This window comes from Lepisosteus oculatus, chromosome 14 (assembly GCF_040954835.1).
Source record: "Lepisosteus oculatus isolate fLepOcu1 chromosome 14, fLepOcu1.hap2, whole genome shotgun sequence".
NCBI classification, from domain to species: domain Eukaryota; kingdom Metazoa; phylum Chordata; class Actinopteri; order Semionotiformes; family Lepisosteidae; genus Lepisosteus; species Lepisosteus oculatus.
The window spans coordinates 40,662,382-40,681,975 of record NC_090709.1 but is presented as its reverse complement, the minus strand read 5'-3'; the positions used below and the strand labels follow the sequence as shown (position 1 = coordinate 40,681,975).

Below are 19,594 nucleotides of genomic sequence, written 5' to 3'. Positions count from 1 at the left end.
TCTGTGTGTCCTGTGTGTCTCCAGGGCTCTGTCTGACAGTCTCTGTGTGTCTCCAGGGCTCTGTCTGACAGTCTCTGTGTGTCCTGTGTGTCTCCAGGGGTCTGTCTGACAGTCTCTGTGTGTCCCCAGGGCTCTGTCTGACAGTCTCTGTGTGTCTCCAGGGCTCTGCTCCCTCTCTCAGTGTCAGAGGCGTCAGTATCACTTTGTCAGTTACAAGCTGAACTGGACCTCAGCACAGCGCTACTGCAGGGAGAACCACACTGACCTGGCCACTATCGACGATGCAGAAGAGCTGAGGAGAGTCCTCAGCGAAACAGACAACTCTGTTGAACAGGCCTGGATCGGGCTGTATAAAGTAGACCCAGAGCAGTGGCACTGGTCCCTGTCGAAGTGGGGCTTCTACAAGCATGGAGAGGCTGAATACCGCAACTGGAGCTCTGGTTCCCCAGATCCAACAACTGCATGCAACAGTACAGAAATGAACAGTGATGGACAGTGGGAAGCTAGCAACTGGACTGAAAAGAAGCCCTTCATCTGTTACAACGGTACTACATATATTGTATTGATAAAAATACATATCAAGTAATATATTGTACATCAAAACTATGCATGCAAAACGGGTGTGTGCAAATCTGTTCATCTGTTTTTCTTAACTTTAAGTGTTTGCTACAAACAGATAAGGCATAATTTTCATGATGATTTACAGATACACAGAGAGCAACAGGGAAGTTGTTCATGGGGTTTTCTAAATACCAAGTAGGTGACTGGGAAGCTCTGAGAATAAGAAATAAAAGCCTGCACCTCTCAAAACCCCTTCGTGGGCCCCCAACGTAAGTCTTTATCATGGCCCGATTCCCCCTGCACCTCTCAGAACCCCTTCGCGGGCCCCTGACATCACTCTCGTCTCACTGTCATCGACAGTGGGCCCCAGTGGTGCCCAGTGTCTGCTCAGGGCTGTGTGTCTTGCCGGTGTCTTGAGATCTGTGCAGCGCTGAGGAGTCGTGCCATCAGGGCAGGTTTCTCTGTCAGGCGCTGCAGGTGAGCCTTTCGTTTAGCAAGGCTGCCTTTCCCTACAGCAGGTTAAAGACCGATTTCACAGACACACCTGTGTGAGCACTGCAGCGCACAGGAGGGGGGCATCAGATCAGTGATGATAAAAACTCAACCTCACTTTGTGCTGTTTATACATCATTTTTAGAAGATGATATCATAGCGATCTCAGAAAAATGACACTCATTATCTTACATACAATATGATGACTGTTGAACTGTTGGGCTCTGTCCCTTCAGCTCCCGTGTCCTCAGCTCCTCTGTCTGTGCGTGGGGTTTGTGAGGAGAGATCTGTTCACAGAGGGGTACAGGAGGAGAGCCAGGCTCTGCTGGTCCCGGCGCTGTCAGTAACAGCCTCACTGTGTGTTCTTACAGAGAGCGGTGGTCCCACACAGAGATACGTCCTGGTTGAGGACAAACTAGACTGGAGAGCAGCCCAGAGGTACTGCAGAGTGAATCACACAGACCTGGTCAGTGTGAGGAGCAGGAGTGAAAATGAGGAGGTGAGGAAGGTGATGAAGAACGAGTCCGTGTGGATCGGTCTGTTCAGGGACGCCTGGAGGTGGTCGGACCAGAGGAATTCCTCATTCCGCAGCTGGAGTATAAAACAGCCTGACAATGATGGGAGGGAGAATTGTACATCTCTCTTCTTACAGGATAAAAGAGGAGGTTGGAACGATGCTTCTTGTAACACCGCATATCCCTTCATCTGCTATAATGGTGAGATACCCTGACCTCCCCAGGGAGAGATTCACCTGAACCCACCACACTGCCCCTCACCTGTCCACACCTCACCTGATCTCATCACACACCTCACCTGACCTCATCACACACCTCACCTGATCTCATCACACACCCACACACCTCACCTGACCTCATCACACACCTCACCTGACCTCATCACACACCCACACACCTCACCTGACCTCATCACACACCCACACACCTCACCTGACCTCATCACACACCTCACCTGACCTCATCACACACCCACACACCTCACCTGACCTCATCACACACCCACACACCTCACCTGACCTCATCACACACTCACACACCTCACCTGACCCCATCACACACTCACACACCTCACCTGACCTCATCACACACTCACACACCTCACCTGACCTCATCACACACCCACACACCTCACCTGCCCTCATCATACACCTCACCTGAGCTCATCACACACCTCACCTGACCTCATCACACACACACACACCTCACCTGACCTCATCACACATCCATACACCTCACCTGACCTCATCACACACCCACACACCTCACCTGACCTCATCACACACTCACACACCTCACCTGACCCCATCACACATCCACACACCTCACCTGAGCTCATCACACACCCACACACCTCACCTGACCTCATCACACACCCACACACCTCACCTTAGCTCATCACACACCCACACACCTCACCTGCCCTCATCACACACCCACACACCTCACCTGACCTCATCACACACTCACACCTCACCTGACCTCATCACACACCCACACACCTCACCTGCCCTCATCACACACCCACACACCTCACCTGACCTCATCACACACCCACACACCTCACCTGCCCTCATCACACACTCACACACCTCACCTGCCCTCATCACACACCTCACCTGACCTCATCACACACCCACACACCTCACCTGAGCTCATCACACACTCACACACCTCACCTGCCCTCATCACACACCCACACACCTCACCTGAGCTCATCACACACTCTCACACCTCACCTGACCTCATCACACACCCACACACCTCACCTGCCCTCATCACACACCCACACACCTCACCTGAGCTCATCACACACTCACACACCTCACCTGACCCCATCACACACTCACACACCTCACCTGCCCTCATCACACACCTCACCTGAGCTCATCACACACTCTCACACCTCACCTGACCTCATCACACACCCACACACCTCACCTGCCCTCATCACACACTCACACCCCTCACCTGAGCTCATCACACACTCACACACCTCACCTGCCCTCATCACACACCCACACACCTCACCTGAGCTCATCACACACTCACACACCTCACCTGCCCTCATCACACACTCACACCCCTCACCTGAGCTCATCACACACTCACACACCTCACCTGCCCTCATCACACACCCACACACCTCACCTGCCCTCATCACACACCCACACACCTCACCTGAGCTCATCACACACTCACACACCTCACCTGACCCCATCACACACTCACACACCTCACCTGCCCTCATCACACACCTCACCTGAGCTCATCACACACTCTCACACCTCACCTGACCTCATCACACACCCACACACCTCACCTGCCCTCATCACACACTCACACCCCTCACCTGAGCTCATCACACACTCACACACCTCACCTGCCCTCATCACACACCCACACACCTCACCTGAGCTCATCACACACTCACACACCTCACCTGCCCTCATCACACACTCACACACCTCACCTGACCTCATCACACACTCTCACCTGATCTCATCAGACACTCACACCTGACCTAGCTTCCTCACATATCTTTTACTGTAGTGGTTGGAGAAGAACTGATGGTGCCCTTTTGGTGATCTGTTTTCCTATTTGTCTTAGACAGCTTTTTAATGCCACTAAATTTCTTTTGTTTCCCACTCTTTGTGTCTCTCTCTTGCAGACACCAGAAAGCTCGTCCTGGTGAGAGAGGAGAAGTCCTGGGCTGAGGCCCTGGATCACTGTCAGACTCACCACACTGGCCTGGCGGATATCCAGTCACACCAGGAGCAGAGCTACGCTGCTGAAGAGGCCCAGTCTGCTAAGTCCACTCTGGTCTGGCTGGGCCTGCGGCAGAGTCGGATCTTCGGGTTCTGGTTCTGGGTGAATGGACAACCCCTTAATTATCAGAACTGGGGTACAGGGGGAGACCATCAGTGCACAACTAACAGCTACTGTGGAGCCCTGGACAGAGGGGGGAACTGGACTAACCGTGACTGTGAGGAGAAGCTCAGCTTCATCTGCTACAGAGGTACTGAGACTCCTTTACTGTCCCTGTCTGACTCTCAGTGTGAGTCCTGACTGTCACACACCAGCGACACGCCCCTGTCTGACTCTCAGAGTGAGTCCTGACTGTCACACACCAGCGACACACCTCTGTCTGACTCTCAGAGTGAGTCCTGACTGTCACACACCAGCGACACGCCCCTGTCTGACTCTCAGAGTGAGTCCTGACTGTCACACACCAGCGACAGGCCTGTCTGACTCTCAGAGTGAGTCCTGACTGTCACACACCAGCGACACGCCCCTGTCTGACTCTCAGAGTGAGTCCTGACTGTCACACACCAACGACATGCCCCTGTCTGACTCTCAGAGTGAGTCCTGACTGTCACACACCAGCGACACGCCTGTCTGACTCTCAGAGTGAGTCCTGACTGTCACACACCAGCGACACGCCCCTGTCTGACTCTCAGAGTGAGTCCTGACTGTCACACACCAGCGACACGCCCCTGTCTGACTCTCAGAGTGAGTCCTGACTGTCACACACCAGCGACACGCCTGTCTGACTCTCAGAGTGAGTCCTGACTGTCACACACCAGCGACACGCCCCTGTCTGACTCTCAGTGTGAGTCCTGACTCTCACACACCAGCGACACACCCCTGTCTGACTCTCAGAGTGAGTCCTGACTGTCACACACCAGCGACACGCCCCTGTCTGACTCTCAGCGTGAGTCCTGACTGTCACACACCAGCGACATGCCCCTGTCTGACTCTCAGTGTGAGTCCTGACTGTCACACACCAGCGACACGCCCCTGTCTGACTCTCAGAGTGAGTCGTGACTGTCACACACCAGCGACACGCCCCTGTCTGACTCTCAGCGTGAGTCCTGACTGTCACACACCAGCGACACGCCCCTGTCTGACTCTCAGAGTGAGTCGTGACTGTCACACACCAGCGACACGCCCCTGTCTGACTCTCAGAGTGAGTCGTGACTGTCACACACCAGCGACACGCCCCTGTCTGACTCTCAGAGTGAGTCGTGACTGTCACACACCAGCGACACGCCCCTGTCTGACTCTCAGCGTGAGTCCTGACCGTCGCACACCAGCGACACACCCCTGTCTGACTCTCAGAGTGAGTCCTGACCGTCGCACACCAGGGACACGCCCCTGTCTGACTCTCAGAGTGAGTCCTGACTGTCGCACACCAGCGACACGCCCCTGTCTGACTCTCAGAGTGAGTCCTGACTGTCACACACCAGCGACACGCCCCTGTCTGACTCTCAGAGTGAGTCCTGACTGTCGCACACCAGCGACACGCCCCTGTCTGACTCTCAGAGTGAGTCCTGACTGTCGCACACCAGCGACACGCCCCTGTCTGACTCTCAGAGTGAGTCCTGACTGTCGCACACCAGCGACACGCCCCTGTCTGACTCTCAGAGTGAGTCCTGACTGTCGCACACCAGCGACACGCCCCCGTCTGACTCTCAGAGTGAGTCCTGACTGTCGCACACCAGGGACACGCCCCCGTCTGACTCTCAGAGTGAGTCCTGACTGTCGCACACCAGCGACACGCCCCCGTCTGACTCTCAGAGTGAGTCCTGACTGTCGCACACCAGCGACACGCCCCTGTCTGACTCTCAGAGTGAGTCCTGACTCTCACACACCAGCGACACGCCCCTGTCTGACTCTCAGCGTGAGTCCTGACTGTCACACACCAGCGACACGCCCCTGTCTGACTCTCAGAGTGAGTCCTGACTGTCACACACCAGCGACACGCCCCTGTCTGACTCTCAGAGTGAGTCCTGACTGTCACACACCAGCGACACGCCCCTGTCTGACTCTCAGTGTGAGTCCTGACTGTCACACACCAGCGACACGCCCCTGTCTGACTCTCAGTGTGAGTCCTGACTGTCACACACCAGCGACACGCCCCTGTCTGACTCTCAGAGTGAGTCCTGACTGTCACACACCAGTGACACGCCCCTGTCTGACTCTCAGAGTGAGTCCTGACCGTCACACACCAGCGACACGCCTGTCTGACTCTCAGAGTGAGTCCTGACCGTCACACACCAGCGACACGCCCCTGTCTGACTCTCAGAGTGAGTCCTGACCGTCACACACCAGCGACACGCCCCTGTCTGACTCTCAGAGTGAGTCCTGACCGTCACACACCAGCGACACGCCCCTGTCTGACTCTCAGAGTGAGTCCTGACTGTCACACACCAGCGACACGCCCCTGTCTGACTCTCAGAGTGAGTCCTGACTGTCACACACCAGCGACACGCCCCTGTCTGACTCTCAGAGTGAGTCCTGACTGTCACACACCAGCGACACGCCCCTGTCTGACTCTCAGAGTGAGTCCTGACTGTCACACACCAGCGACACTGACTCTCAGAGTGAGTCCTGACTGTCACACACCAGCGACACGCCCCTGTCTGACTCTCAGCGTGAGTCCTGACTGTCACACACCAGCGACACGCCCCTGTCTGACTCTCAGTGTGTCTCTTGTAGGGTGAACAGTGTGAGTCCTGACTGTCACACACCAGCGACACGCAAGAGGAAATCTGAGAGACTGGTGTTGCCTGAGTCAAGACCTCCGGATGTAGAATTGTGTCTCATGTACATTTACTGTTAAACAGGGTTTTTTTGAAGGTTCATATAAGCATAGTGTTTTTCTTTGGGTGTGGGTAATTAGTTTTAGATTTTTTTTATGCCTTATGAAAGGATTGATATCTTATAGAGTCGCCTTAATATTGTTTCCTGCTTATAGCCTGCGTCCAGGGTTCGAGCATAGCTGCTTGTGTCGAGTCCCCTCAGTGCTCAGTCCAGTGGGCTTGTTACCTGCCCATCACAAAGGGAGGGAGTCAGGAAGAGTCTCTGCACCACAGCAGGAACTGGAAATACTGCAGGTGGTCTACATATACAGGCCAGTCACCTATAGGAGAGATAGTTATACAGGCCAGTCACCTATAGGAGAGATAATTATACAGGCCAGTCATCTGTAGGAGAGATAATTATGCAGGCCAGTCATCTATAGGAGGGGTATGTATACAGGCCAGTCATCTATAGGAGAGTTCATTATGCAGGCCAGTCATCTATAGGAGAGTTCATTATGCAGGCCAGTCATCTATAGGAGGGGTATGTATACAGGCCAGTCATCTATAGGAGAGTTCATTATGCAGGCCAGTCATCTATAGGAGAGATAATTATGCAGGCCAGTCATCTATAGGAGAGATAATTATACAGGCCAGTCACCTATAGGAGAGATAATTATACAGGCCAGTCATCTGTAGGAGAGATAATTATGCAGGCCAGTCATCTATAGGAGGGGTATGTATACAGGCCAGTCATCTATAGGAGAGTTCATTATGCAGGCCAGTCATCTATAGGAGGGGTATGTATACAGGCCAGTCACCTACAGGAGGTTTAATTACACAGGCCAATCAACTGTAGGAGAGTTCCATACACAGTCTATCCTACAGGCACTCCTACAGCAGGGCTACGTGTTCTGGCTGTGATACAGGAGTGTGAATTCTACAGGCCGTTAATTAGTGCGTGACGTGATCAGGCGCTGTCGCCCCTGGAGTTTCCCTGTAGTTAACGAGGCTGGTGATAGCTCAGTGAACTCTCTCTCTCTCTCCCTCTCCCTCTCTCTCTCTCTCTCTCTATCTCTCTCTCTCTCTCAATTCAATTCAATTCAAGGTGCTTTATTAGCATGACCGATGGGTACAATCAGTGTTGCCAAAGCAAATGAAAGTAATGATATTTACATTCTCTCTCTCTCTCTGCCCGAGTGGCTCTGCAGGCCCTGCTCTCAGCTGTGTCTGGGGCCGAGAGCACTCTGAGCCCATCACCCACACACAGCAGGGACACAGGCTCTCTGTCGGGAGGCCAGTTCACACTGGGCTGCCTCTACCTCCCAGTGCTCAGTTGAGATGTGAAAGATATGGGAAAATATGGGTCTTGTTTTTTTTTTGGGTGGAGGGGCTAGGACTTGTGTTTAATCTCCTTTCACTGTGTGTCACCGAGGGCCCCTCGGTTATCTCCTCTGGCTCGCTGTGTGTGCTGCGCGTACTGCTCAGAGGTGACCTTTTCATGACAAGATTTTCAACTTCCTGTTCCCAGCCAAAGCTGGGACACTTTTTCGCTTTTCGGTCCAAGAGAGCTTTGACGTTTTATTTTAAATTTTGGGGGTCTGGGCACGGGGGGGGGGAGGGGTTTGAAACAAGCATCCTTAGATATTTTGTGTTGTTGGTCTGGGAAGAGGGGGCTGTTTTAAACGTATTTCTCACATTTAGCGCATGTTGAGCGCTCGTACCTGTGGTTCAGGTGTAATAGGTAAGAGGAGTATTTCCTGCCGAAGAGAGAAGAGAGGAAACACCTGATGTCCACCCCTGAAGAAGCCGAAAAACGCTGTGTTTCCTCCCTTCTCTTCTCCTCGTACTATGTGATCGAACTTTGGTTTCTCTTTGTAGCTTTGCAAAGATAAATAAAATACTTTGCGTCTCATGGTACCGGTGGTTTTGTTGTCATTTTGGGTTGCGAGTCGGGCCTCTTTCACACACAGGACGTTTCCGGGCCACCTTACTAAACAAAAGGGGGAAAGACAAGGAAAGCTACCGAAAACGTGAAGAAAGTAATTGTCTATTGTCACAGCTATGAAAGTGGAGGCAGAGGGTGTAAGGGCCAAACAACATTTAAGGCATTTAAAACTGAGAACACTTCTTTACACAGAGGGGGGTGGGGGTGGGGAACAAGCCGCCCAGCCCCGTGGCTGAAGCCGATACCCCGGCTCCTCTCCAGACACAGCTGGGTGAGCTCCTCCAGTCAGGACAGGAGGCTCTACTGTACACAGAGGGGGGTGGGGGTGGGGAACAAGCCGCCCAGCCCTGTGGTTGAAGCCGATACCCTGGCTCCTCTCCAGACACAGCTGGGTGAGCTCCTCCAGTCAGGACAGGAGGCTCTACTGTACACAGAGGGGGGTGGGGGTGGGGAACAAGCCGCCCAGCCCTGTGGTTGAAGCCGATACCCCGGCTCCTCTCCAGACACAGCTGGGTGAGCTCCTCCAGTCAGGGCAGGGGGCTCTTCTGTACACAGAGGGCGGCGGGGGTGGGGAACAAGCTGCCCAGCCCTGTGGTTGAAGCCGATACCCTGGCTTCTCTCCAGACACAGCTGGGTGAGCTCCTCCAGTCAGGGCAGGGGGCTCTTCTGTACACAGAAGGTGGCGGGGGTGGGGAACAAGCTGCCCAGCCCTGTGGTTGAAGCCGATACCCCGGCTCCTCTCCAGATACAGCCCCCCCCACACACACACACCCTGCATCTTCCTCTCCCCTCGACCCACCCTCCCCCACTCGAGTAGCTGTCCAGGTTCACCTTCTTCCTGTGAAGAGAGCGGCTCCCGGCGGAAACGCGCCGGCAGGGCGGAGCTGTGACTTCCGCCGCGCACGTGGCTGTCTGGCTGGCTGACCCCCCCCCGGGTGCGACGCGCCCCACGGTCTCGGCTCGGGGGGGCTGGTGTGACCGCTGTGTCGCTCCTTCTGCTGCTGCTCCTGCTGCTGCTACTGGTCTTTAATGGCCATGATCCTGTTCATCGTTATCTGTGAGTAACCTCTCCGCTTTTAAACCCGTCAGAAAATAAAAATACAAAGAGAAAAATTAAATTGTCCTACTGCTGGCGGTTTTGACCTGTCCGACTCCCTAAATACTTTAATTTTAAATGCTCGTTTTTTTGTGTGTGTTTTTTTTTTTACTGCTCGTGATGTACAGTAGCTGTGTTTTATGGTTGTACATGAGCTCTCAAGAACGCAGGTTAAGGCCGGCGGACCGGTGTTCATTTTTATGGGCTTTTATTACGCCTTCTCTCGCTGCTGGGGTGTAAGGTTAGTAAAAGTAAAAAAAAAATCAGAACTTTTTCTGTTTTTTTCACAACAGTCAGGACAGGAGGCTCTTCTGTACACAGAGGGGGGTGGGGGTGGGGAACAAGCTGCCCAGTCCGTGTGGTTGAAGCCGATACCCTGGCTTCTCTCCAGACACAGCTGGGTGAGCTCCTCCAGTCAGGACAGGAGGCTCTTCTGTACACAGAGGGGGGTGGGGGTGGGGAACAAGCTGCCCAGTCCGTGTGGTTGAAGCCGATACCCTGGCTTCTTTCCAGACACAGCTGGGTGAGCTCCTCCAGTCAGGACAGGAGGCTCTCCTGTACACAGAGGGGGGTGGGGGTGTGGAACAATCTGCCCAGTCCTGTGGTTGAAGCCGATACCCCGACTCCTCTCCAGACACAGCTGGGTGAGCTCCTCCAGTCAGGACAGGAGGCTCTCCTGTACACAGAGGGGGGTGGGGGTGGGGAACAAGCGGCCAAACGGACTGGATGGGCTCCTCTTCTCCGCGCCCTTGTGCAGGGGTGTCCAGCGCTGGTCCTGGGGCGCCCGCCCTTGAACTACATCCGTCAGAAAAGATGTCCGTCGCGTCTTGGGTCGGTTTATGTTTTATCGGGCAGGCGCCATCCGCGACCACGTTCACAACTCGGACGAGCTCCGAACTGCTCCCCTCCCCGAACCAAATCACCCGCTTCTGTAGCCCAAACAGGCGCGGTATCCCTCTCAGACAAGATTTAAAAAAAAAAAACAACGACCTCTCTTTATCTCCAGCAACGCTGCTGTCGATACTCCGCTGTCTTGGTTATATTGTTGCCGTTTGTACAGTTATACAGTGCCGTTTAGACCAAAAATAAAAAAATAATAAATATCCCAGAGGATCATTAAAGCTGGAGTTGAACCCTTTGGGAATGGGTTTAATGTGCAGCCCCTCAGACACCCCGTGTCCTCCCGTATCGCCCTCGGATCTGGCAGCGGAAAGAGATAATTGAGATTTTAACAGCCGCATCGCCCGGCGTCCGTATCCGCAGTCGGTGTCGGTCCGTCCGTCGGTTCGGTCCCACAGCCGGGTCCGGTACCGGCCTGTTTCTGGAGTCCAGATCAGCGCCCTTTTTTCAGTCCGTTTTTTTTCTTTTCCCCGAGGTCTGTCGCCGGAGCGCCGCGTTTTTCGTGTTAAAACCTTCACGGAATGATCTGGTTTATTTTTTTATTTTTCTTGACTTAAAACTCCACCAAAAAAACAAAACAAAACAAAACAAAACAAAACAAACAAACAACAGACAAAATAAAAAACAGACTAGATGGATGTCAAAAAAATAATAATAGATAGATAAGACTTTATTGATTCCGAAGGGAAATTGAGGCGTTACAGCCCCAGACCAGCAAAAACAGACATCAGAACAGACGGAAAAATTATACCAAATAAATATACAATAAATAAATAAAAATAAATACATAGGTGTGTGCACAATATGCTCATAGTCACTGTAAAAACAATCAAAATATGTGCAAAATGTGCATAGGTATGTAGAGATTGGGTGTCCAAAAAGTACAACGTAGCAACATGCTGTCCAGAGACGAGCAAAATAAGGAGACTGTGTGCAGATTTCGCTCAGGTAGCGTATTAATTCTGCCGTTTTGTTTTTGGGGGATCTCTGCTTTTCATCACCTTTGACCATGAATAAAACATATTTAAAAAAACCCAACAACTTTAATTTCCGAGCCGGAAGTCTGTTGTTCTCGTTGCCGCCGATGCGCCCGGTTGTCAACACGGAGAGGTTTTATGAATGTAACAGGATTTAAAGATTTTATTTTAGAAAAAAAACACTACTGAAACTCCACCGAAAGCTTGAAAAGGAACCAAGCGATTAGATTTCGCAATAAACATATAAAGGATTTGAATCGGAGGTGGTACGATTTGTAATCATCCTTGGAGGCGAATTGCGGGTTTTGTTATTGGTTCAGGTCTGTACATTGTCATATTTACCGCAAAATAAAACTTTTGAAAACAAACAACAGAATCTTCCCTATTTCCGAGAGCCTTGGAGTCCTAATTATCTCAGAATTATCTCAGACGCGGAGAGAGTGTTTGTCGTGTTTTATAAAAAAAAGTACAGCAATCAGTCGCGGGTATTCAGAACGACCTTCTGTTTCAATAAATAAATAACTTTTTTTTAAATAAATAAGGAACAGCAACAACAAAAAAGAAACAACAACAATCATAAGAAGTTTCTTTTTTTTGTTGCTGTTTCTTATTTATGTAAAAAGTACAGAAATCAACAATGGGTCTTCAGAACGACCTTCTGCTTCATCATTATTATTGTTGTTTCTGCTTTTGTTGCTGTTTCTTATTTATTGAAACAGCACAGGAATCAACCGTAGGCGTTCAGAGCTGCCTTCTGCTTTTGTTAGTTGTTTAATATTGTTATGATTGTTGTTTTATTTTTAAAGAAGTATGGACATCAAGAACGGCCGTCCATATACGTTTTTATGTTGTAATATTGTTTATTATTATTATTATTATTATTATTATTATTATTATTATTATTATTATTATTATTATTGGGGTTTTTTAAGTAGGGGCATCATGAACGGGCGTTTATAACGGATTTCTGTCGTTGGTGTTGTTGTTGATTGATTTGACCAAAACTCACATCCTGTTCTATCCTTTATCTCATTCTGTTGATGTGTGATTTTGCCCATCTGATGTTGTTTTGCACATTACCTGTTACCTGTTGTTGTTTTTGCACACTGCCAGTTTTTTGTACTTCTTATCGTCCGAGAGCTCACTAAATAGCATTTCGTTATACCATCTACCTGTATGTGAGTATAATGACAATAAACTTGAACTTGAATGTTGTAAACATCGCTTTCTGCGCCCCGGGCTTCTGTTTCTGTTGTCGTTGCTGGTTTGTTTTTTTTTTTGTTGTTGTTTTTTTGTCGTCCTTGTATTTGTTGTTGGTTTATTTTAATTTGTTGTTGTTGTTTTCATGGTCGGCCCGCGCAGGCGCGCTGGGCCCGGCCCGGGGCGCCGCCCGGCGGGTGTCGCCGGGAGATGACGTCACGCTGCCCTGCGAGGTCCCCCACGCGCACGAGACCCACTGGTTCGTCCTGCCGGCCGCCGGCGGCCCGGCTCTCGCCCTGACCTTCGCCCCCAGCCCCCGCCCGCCCGGCCCGGTCGCGCTGTCGCCTAGCAACGCCCCCGCCGGCCGCTGGGCCGGCCTGTGGGACCCCGGCACCGGCACCGTCGGCCTGCGGGTGTCCAACGCGTCCCGGCGGGACGTGGGCTGGTACCACTGCGCCGACCGGGCCAACGGCAGCCTGCGCAGCGGGGAGGGCATCGCCCTGCGGCTGGAAGGTGAGACGGAGTCCCGAACCGTCCCGCCACCCCTCCTCCGAGTCCAAACCCACACCTCCCAGGGTAGGCACCCTCCCGAAAATGCGTCCCTGATACCCCCACCCCCCAAAATACACAAGTATGACGCGGAGGACGGGAGAGGAGAGGGGACCTCTGGCGCTCACGCGTCTGAATAAGGTTCAGAGCTGTCGGCGTTTTTGTTGTTTTTTTATGAAACGTTTTTTTGTTGTTGTTGTTGTTGTTTCAGAAGACGACGAGCAGGCCCGCCCTCCCCCGGCTCCCCCGGTGTGCTGGGCTCTGGCCGCCGGCCTGCCGCCCCTGTGCTCGCTGGTCTCCGCCGCCTGCGTCTGTGGCCTCTGGCGCCGGAGAGGTAGGCGATAGCGAGGAGCCTGGGCTGGCGGGTGTTCGCTTGGTCGTCTGCTTGCTTGCTTGTTTGCGCACAGAAGTTGCGGCTCAGGACCCGCTGGAAGGGTCCGCCGGTTCGTATCCCGCGGCCGGCAGAGGAATCCTACTCCCGTTAGGGGACCCCGAGCGAGGCCCTTCACCCCAGCTGCTCTAGGGGTGCTGTATAAATGTCTGACCCTGCGCTCTGACCCCCAGCTTCTCTCCCTGTCTGTGTGTCTCATGGAGAGCCAGCTGGGGTCTGTGAGAAGATTGTTATAGGGCCGATAAAGTGATCTGATCTCATCTTCTGGATTTGCACAAGTGCGAACGAGGTGGGGGTACAGTGCCTGCAGCAGGGTGCTCTGTCGGGGATCTCTCAAGCAGGGGTGAGGTTCGCACTGATGCGCGTCTTCCTGTTTCAGGGACCTGGGTCAGAGCTCCGCCGCGTCCGCCGCAGGGCGGGGAAGAAGAGAAAGGGGACAGTACGCAGGTATCGGCTGTCTTTCTTTTTTTTTATTATTATTATTATTACTACGAAAGAGAACTTGTGCTGTTTGCCGCCCTCAGTCCCAGTCAGCTTGTTCTCCAGCTGACACACTGGAGCCCAGCGATCTGCCCCCCTCAGTCCCAGTCAGCTAGATCTCCAGCTGACACACTGGAGCCCAGCGATCTGCCCTCTCAGTCCCAGTCAGCTAGATCTCCAGCTGACACACTGGAGCCCAGCGATCTGCCCTCTCAGTCCCAGTCAGCTAGATCTCCAGCTGACACACTGGAGCCCAGCGATCTGCCCCCCTCAGTCCCAGTCAGCTAGATCTCCAGCTGACACACTGGAGCCCAGCGATCTGCCCCCCTCAGTCCCAGTCCGCTAGAGCTCCAGCTGACACACTGGAGCCCAGCGATCTGCCCCCCTCAGTCCCAGTCAGCTTGTTCTCCAGCTGACACACTGGAGCCCAGCGATCTGCCCCCCTCAGTCCCAGTCAGCTTGTTCTCCAGCTGACACACTGGAGCCCAGCGATCTGCCCCCCTCAGTCCCAGTCAGCTAGATCTCCAGCTGACACACTGGAGCCCAGCGATCCGCCCTCTCAGTCCCAGTCAGCTAGATCTCCAGCTGACACACTGGAGCCCAGCGATCTGCCCTCTCAGTCCCAGTCCGCTAGATCTCCAGCTGACACACTGGAGCCCAGCGATCTGCCCCCCTCAGTCCCAGTCAGCTAGATCTCCAGCTGACACACTGGAGCCCAGCGATCTGCACCCCTCAGTCCCAGTCATCTAGATCTCCAGCTGACACACTGGAGCCCAGCGATCTGCCCCCCTCAGTCCCAGTCAGCGAGATCTCCAGCTGACACACTGGAGCCCAGCGATCTGCCCTCTCAGTCCCAGTCAGCCAGATCTCCAGCTGACACACTGGAGCCCAGCGATCTGCCCTCTCATTCCCAGTCAGCTAGATCTCCAGCTGACACACTGGAGCCCAGCGATCTGCCCCCTCAGTCCCAGTCCGCTAGATCTCCAGCTGACACACTGGAGCCCAGCGATCTGCCCCCTCAGTCCCAGTCCGCTAGATCTCCAGCTGACACACTGGAGCCCAGCGATCTGCCCCCTCAGTCCCAGTCAGCTAGATCTCCAGCTGACACACTGGAGCCCAGCGATCTGCCCCCTCAGTCCCAGTCCGCTAGATCTCCAGCTGACACACTGGAGCCCAGCGATCTGCCCCCTCAGTCCCAGTCATCTAGATCTCCAGCTGACACACTGGAGCCCAGCGATCTGCCCTCTCAGTCCCAGTCAGCTAGATCTCCAGCTGACACACTGGAGCCCAGCGATCTGCCCCCTCAGTCCCAGTCCGCTAGATCTCCAGCTGACACACTGGAGCCCAGCGATCTGCCCTCTCAGTCCCAGTCATCTAGATCTCCAGCTGACACACTGGAGCCCAGCGATCTGCCCCCTCAGTCCCAGTCCGCTAGATCTCCAGCTGACACACTGCAGCCCAGCGATCTGCCCCCTCAGTCCCAGTCCGCTAGATCTCCAGCTGACACACTGGAGCCCAGCGATCTGCCCTCTCAGTCCCAGTCAGCTTGTTCTCCAGCTGACACACTGGAGCCCAGCGATCTGCCCTCTCAGTCCCAGTCAGCTTGTTCTCCAGCTGACACACTGGAGCCCAGCGATCCGCCCTCTCAGTCCCAGTCAGCTAGATCTCCAGCTGTGTCTTTTTCAGCAGTAGTAGCATCAGTTATTTCAGTGGTACTAGAAGTCCGGTGTTAAAAATGGCACACAGGTTGAAATGTGGCGGGTGGTGTGATCTAGCACTGCTGATCACCAGCGAGCAGTGTCTTGACAGGACACAGCTGGTGTGTGTGTGTGTGTCGGGGGGGGGATTTGGAAACTATTCGTTCTTTCCAAGTCTGAGACAAGAGAAAAAACAGACGACTGAAGCCCTCCTGTGGCCGGAACCCGCCTTTGACCACTTCCGTTTTTGATCGAGAAGTTTCCAGGGGCTGTTTTTCGCTGCACGCGTGGACGTCCTGAATGAAGGAAGGGCCTGCGTCCACTCGCTCCACGCGTGAAAACACCGGTGGGGCTTCTTTCACGGTGGGAAAAAAAAACCCACCACCACCAACAACAACAACAACAACAACAAGAACAGATCAGACACGCCACCGCATGCACTTGTGTGTGTGTGTGTTTTTAAATTAAGAATTAATTAATAACCATAACGCAAACACATTAAAAAAAAACCTAGAGAACAGCCGAGTGCGTCCCCAACTGCGCCTAGATCCGTCTGGACCCCCCCTCCCCCGAACCCACAGGCTTTTAGAATCCTCTCCCGCCCCCGATCCGAGACAAACCCTGCGCGCGTGCTTTCTTTTCTCCCCGCGGGATTTTAACCCCATCTGCTCCTCGTGTCCGCAGGAGGACTCCGGGCTCCAGTACGCCTCCCTAGACCTCCCGCCTCGGCCCCCGCGGGCCGTCCGGACCGCCGAGCGGACCACCTACGCGCGCGTGTACCACCAGAGCCGCGCGTGAGGAGGAGGAGGAGGAGGAGGAGGAGGAGGAGGAGGAGAAGAAGAAGAAGAAGAAGAAGGAGAAGGAGAAGAAGAGGAGAAGGAGAAGGAGAAGGAGGAGGAGGAGGACGACGACGAGGACGAGGAGGAGAGGCGAAGAAGAGGAAGAAGAGGGGGAGAGAGACGCCCGGCGTGGCGTGACGTGACCACGCGTCTGGCACGTTATCACAGGTCCCGGCTGTGTTTTCTACGCGAGGGTCATCGCGATTGCTGGCCCCGCCCGCGGTGGGCTAGGCGGTGTGGACTCGCCGAACAGCTGGTCCAGAGAGAAAGACAGGTGTCCCGCGCGGAGACGGGCCGCTGCTGCCCTCGCCCGCCCGGTGGGCGTTTCCCAGTCGCTGGGGTGAGTGGGCAGTGGGCCCGGCCAGGGCGCTTACAGGGACAGCGTGGGAGCAGGTAACTGGGCTGAAGAGAAGAGAAGAACGAGAAAACGCGGTGTTTCGGCGCCGGGGGGAGGGCCTGCTTCGGGTGCGAGGGGACACGCGACGACACGTCGTGTGTGTGTGTGTTTATTTGTATTTTTCCTGCACTGGAAAGATACCGCTTCCTCTGTCGGGGCTGTGTGCGTTATCTGCAGTAGATACGAGTGTTTCTCCCATTCAGAACGCGTTCTTGTTTTTTGTTGTCGTCGTTTAACAGTTTTCAAAGCGGCTTCATTACAAAGAGATACACAGCGCGCTTTTAAAAAAAAAACGACAAGCCATAATTCCTTACGGTTATATAGCGCCTTGCCGGACCCTCCCCTCGGAGCTCTTCCCAGGTCAGGGGGATCCCCTCCTCCAGCCCCCCCAGTCTGCAGCCCCCACCTGGATGATGCTCCAGTCCGCTCAGCACACAGCAGCTCTCAGTGGGGAGGAGAGCAGAGGGATGGAGCCAGTTCAGAGAGGGGGGTGATTAGGAGGCCATGATGGGTCAAGACCAGGGGGGTATTTGACCAGGACACTGGGGTAACACCCCTACTCTTCTCCAGAGACACCCCGGGATTGTTAATGAGCACAGAGAGTCAGGACCTCGGTTTGACGTCTCATCCGAAGGACGGCGCCCGTTTTTAAAATTCTTCTACAGAAACGTGACCCATCTGGGTGAAGAGCTGCCGAAAGGTGCTCTCTGTGGACCGACCCCACGCGCTCAGGTTTGCTTTCGTGCGGGGGCGTGTAGCCGAGACGAGAGAAACAGCGCCTGGATAAACAAAAGAGACAGAAGAGACCAAACCGCATGCTTTCTGAACCGACAGGAGGTCACAGGGTCACAGGGTATGGAACTTCAGGGGGCCGGGGGGCTACGTGTGCTATATATACACCTAGCGCTGAGGACGCGTCATTTTCCACAGCGCTCTGGTCTGGGTGTGAAGAGGGAGGGGGAAAGGCAGACAGAAACCAGTTTGTTTTTTCAAAAGAAACAACAGCAAAAACCACATCAAGGCTTGTGGATTAATGGCGCTTCTGAGCAGCCTGGCCTGTAACAACCCGAGCAGGCTGTGAAACCCTTGAGAAAAGCTCTTTTTTTAAAAAAAAAAAACACAAAAGATTCTCAAAGATGTTTCAGAAACTAGCATTAAAAAAAAAAAAGATCTGAAACACCGTCCCAGATCGGTTAACTGCGTTAACGGAGACGAGAGAAACATGTCTTCGTTTTCCACCTCCGGGTGGTTATCCGTCCGGGTCTGGACGGATGGCTCATCGCGTGTTATACGACGGTAAAGAATAAACGCGCATAACCGTGACTTGTGCAGGGAGCGGACTTGGGAACGACGCCTCTGTAGCGCTGGTTCGATAGACCTGCAACAGGTTGGAATAGGGATTTGAACAGATCATAGATGGATGTCGGGAGATCTGCGATAGATAGACCCCGTGTTGTGAGACAGGTACAGCCGGGCTCTGGGTTCGACTGGTGTCCTCTCCAGGGTGTGTGAGTGTGTGTGTGTGTGTGTCCTGTGATGGACTGCTGTCCTGTCCAGGGTGTGTGTGTATGTGTGTGTGTGTGTGTCCTGTGATCGATTGCTGTCCTGTCCAGGGTGTGTGTGTGTGTCCTGTGATGGACTGGTGTCCTGTCCAGTGTGTGTGTGTGTGTGTGTGTGTGTGTGTGTGTGTGTCCTGTGATGGACTGGTGTCCTGTCCAGGGTGTGTGAGTGTGTGTGTGTCCTGTGATGGACTGCTGTCCTGTCCAGGGTGTGTGAGTGTGTGTGTGTGTCCTGTGATGGACTGCTGTCCTGTCCAGGGTGTGAGTGTGTGTGTCCTGTGATGGACTGGTGTCCTGTCCAGGGTGTGTGAGTGTGTGTGTCCTGTGATGGACTGCTGTCCTGTCCAGGGTGTGTGAGTGTGTGTGTGTGTCCTGTGATGGACTGGTGTCCTGTCCAGGGTGTGTGAGTGTGTGTGTGTGTCCTGTGATGGACTGGTGTCCTGTCCAGGGTGTGTGAGTGTGTGTGTGTCCTGTGATGGACTGCTGTCCTGTCCAGGGTGTGTGAGTGTGTGTGTGTGTCCTGTGATGGACTGGTGTCCTGTCCAGGGTGTGTGAGTGTGTGTGTGTCCTGTGATGGACTGCTGTCCTGTCCAGGGTGTATGAGTGTGTGTGTGTGTCCTGTGATGGACTGCTGTCCTGTCCAGGGTGAGCCCTGCCTTGTGCCTGTTGCCTGCTGGGACAGACTCCAGCTCCCCCAGTCTGTGACCCTGGACTGGATACAGCTGTCGGAAGGGGTGGACATATTTCCACGCAAGTGCAGCGATTGTGTTCTCCGTGCTTTCACGAAGTTACGGCCGAACGGCGCCCTCTGGCGGACAGAGGCGATGCAGCTGCGGCACCAGAATCGCCGAAGGTCTTTCGGCTTTTTCCGGTCTTACTGCAGCGCGGATCGGGAATCCTCCTCCTTCT

The 19,594-nt window shown here is 53.7% G+C and overlaps 2 protein-coding genes across 3 annotated transcripts in view; both read left to right on the top strand.

Moving 5' to 3' along the window:
* Positions 1–8,572, top strand: part of LOC138242622 (C-type mannose receptor 2-like) — a 28,984-nt gene extending 20,412 nt beyond the window's left edge. The window contains exons 12-15 of the mRNA XM_069198165.1: positions 162–545; positions 1,425–1,769; positions 3,739–4,086; positions 6,570–8,572. Of these exons, the coding sequence (XP_069054266.1) occupies positions 162–545; positions 1,425–1,769; positions 3,739–4,086; positions 6,570–6,574 (1,082 nt within the window). The 3' untranslated portion in view covers positions 6,575–8,572. The remainder of the gene's footprint in view (positions 1–161; positions 546–1,424; positions 1,770–3,738; positions 4,087–6,569) is intronic.
* Positions 8,573–9,562: 990 nt separating this feature from the next.
* On the top strand, positions 9,563–17,324 carry LOC138243068 (uncharacterized). Of its 2 annotated transcripts, none has more exons than XM_069198579.1 (5): positions 9,563–9,657; positions 12,936–13,286; positions 13,534–13,656; positions 14,093–14,160; positions 16,575–17,324. In XM_069198579.1, the coding sequence occupies exons 1-5, from the start codon at positions 9,630–9,632 to the stop codon at positions 16,686–16,688; spliced, it is 684 nt and encodes a 227-aa protein (XP_069054680.1). In that variant the 5' UTR covers positions 9,563–9,629; the 3' UTR covers positions 16,689–17,324. The 2 variants fall into 2 exon arrangements, with proteins under 2 accessions (XP_069054680.1, XP_069054679.1); XM_069198578.1 differs by having other exon boundaries at positions 12,936–13,349.
* The last annotated feature ends 2,270 nt before the right edge of the window (positions 17,325–19,594 follow it).

Coding starts and splice junctions, on each gene's coding strand:
- LOC138243068 (XM_069198578.1), top strand. CDS start 9,630: ATGGCCATGATCCTGTTCATCGTTATCT. Junction 9,658..12,935: donor GATCCTGTTCATCGTTATCT/GTGAGTAACCTC, acceptor CGGCCCGCGCAG/GCGCGCTGGGCCCGGCCCGG. Junction 14,161..16,574: donor AGAAAGGGGACAGTACGCAG/GTATCGGCTGTC, acceptor TCGTGTCCGCAG/GAGGACTCCGGGCTCCAGTA.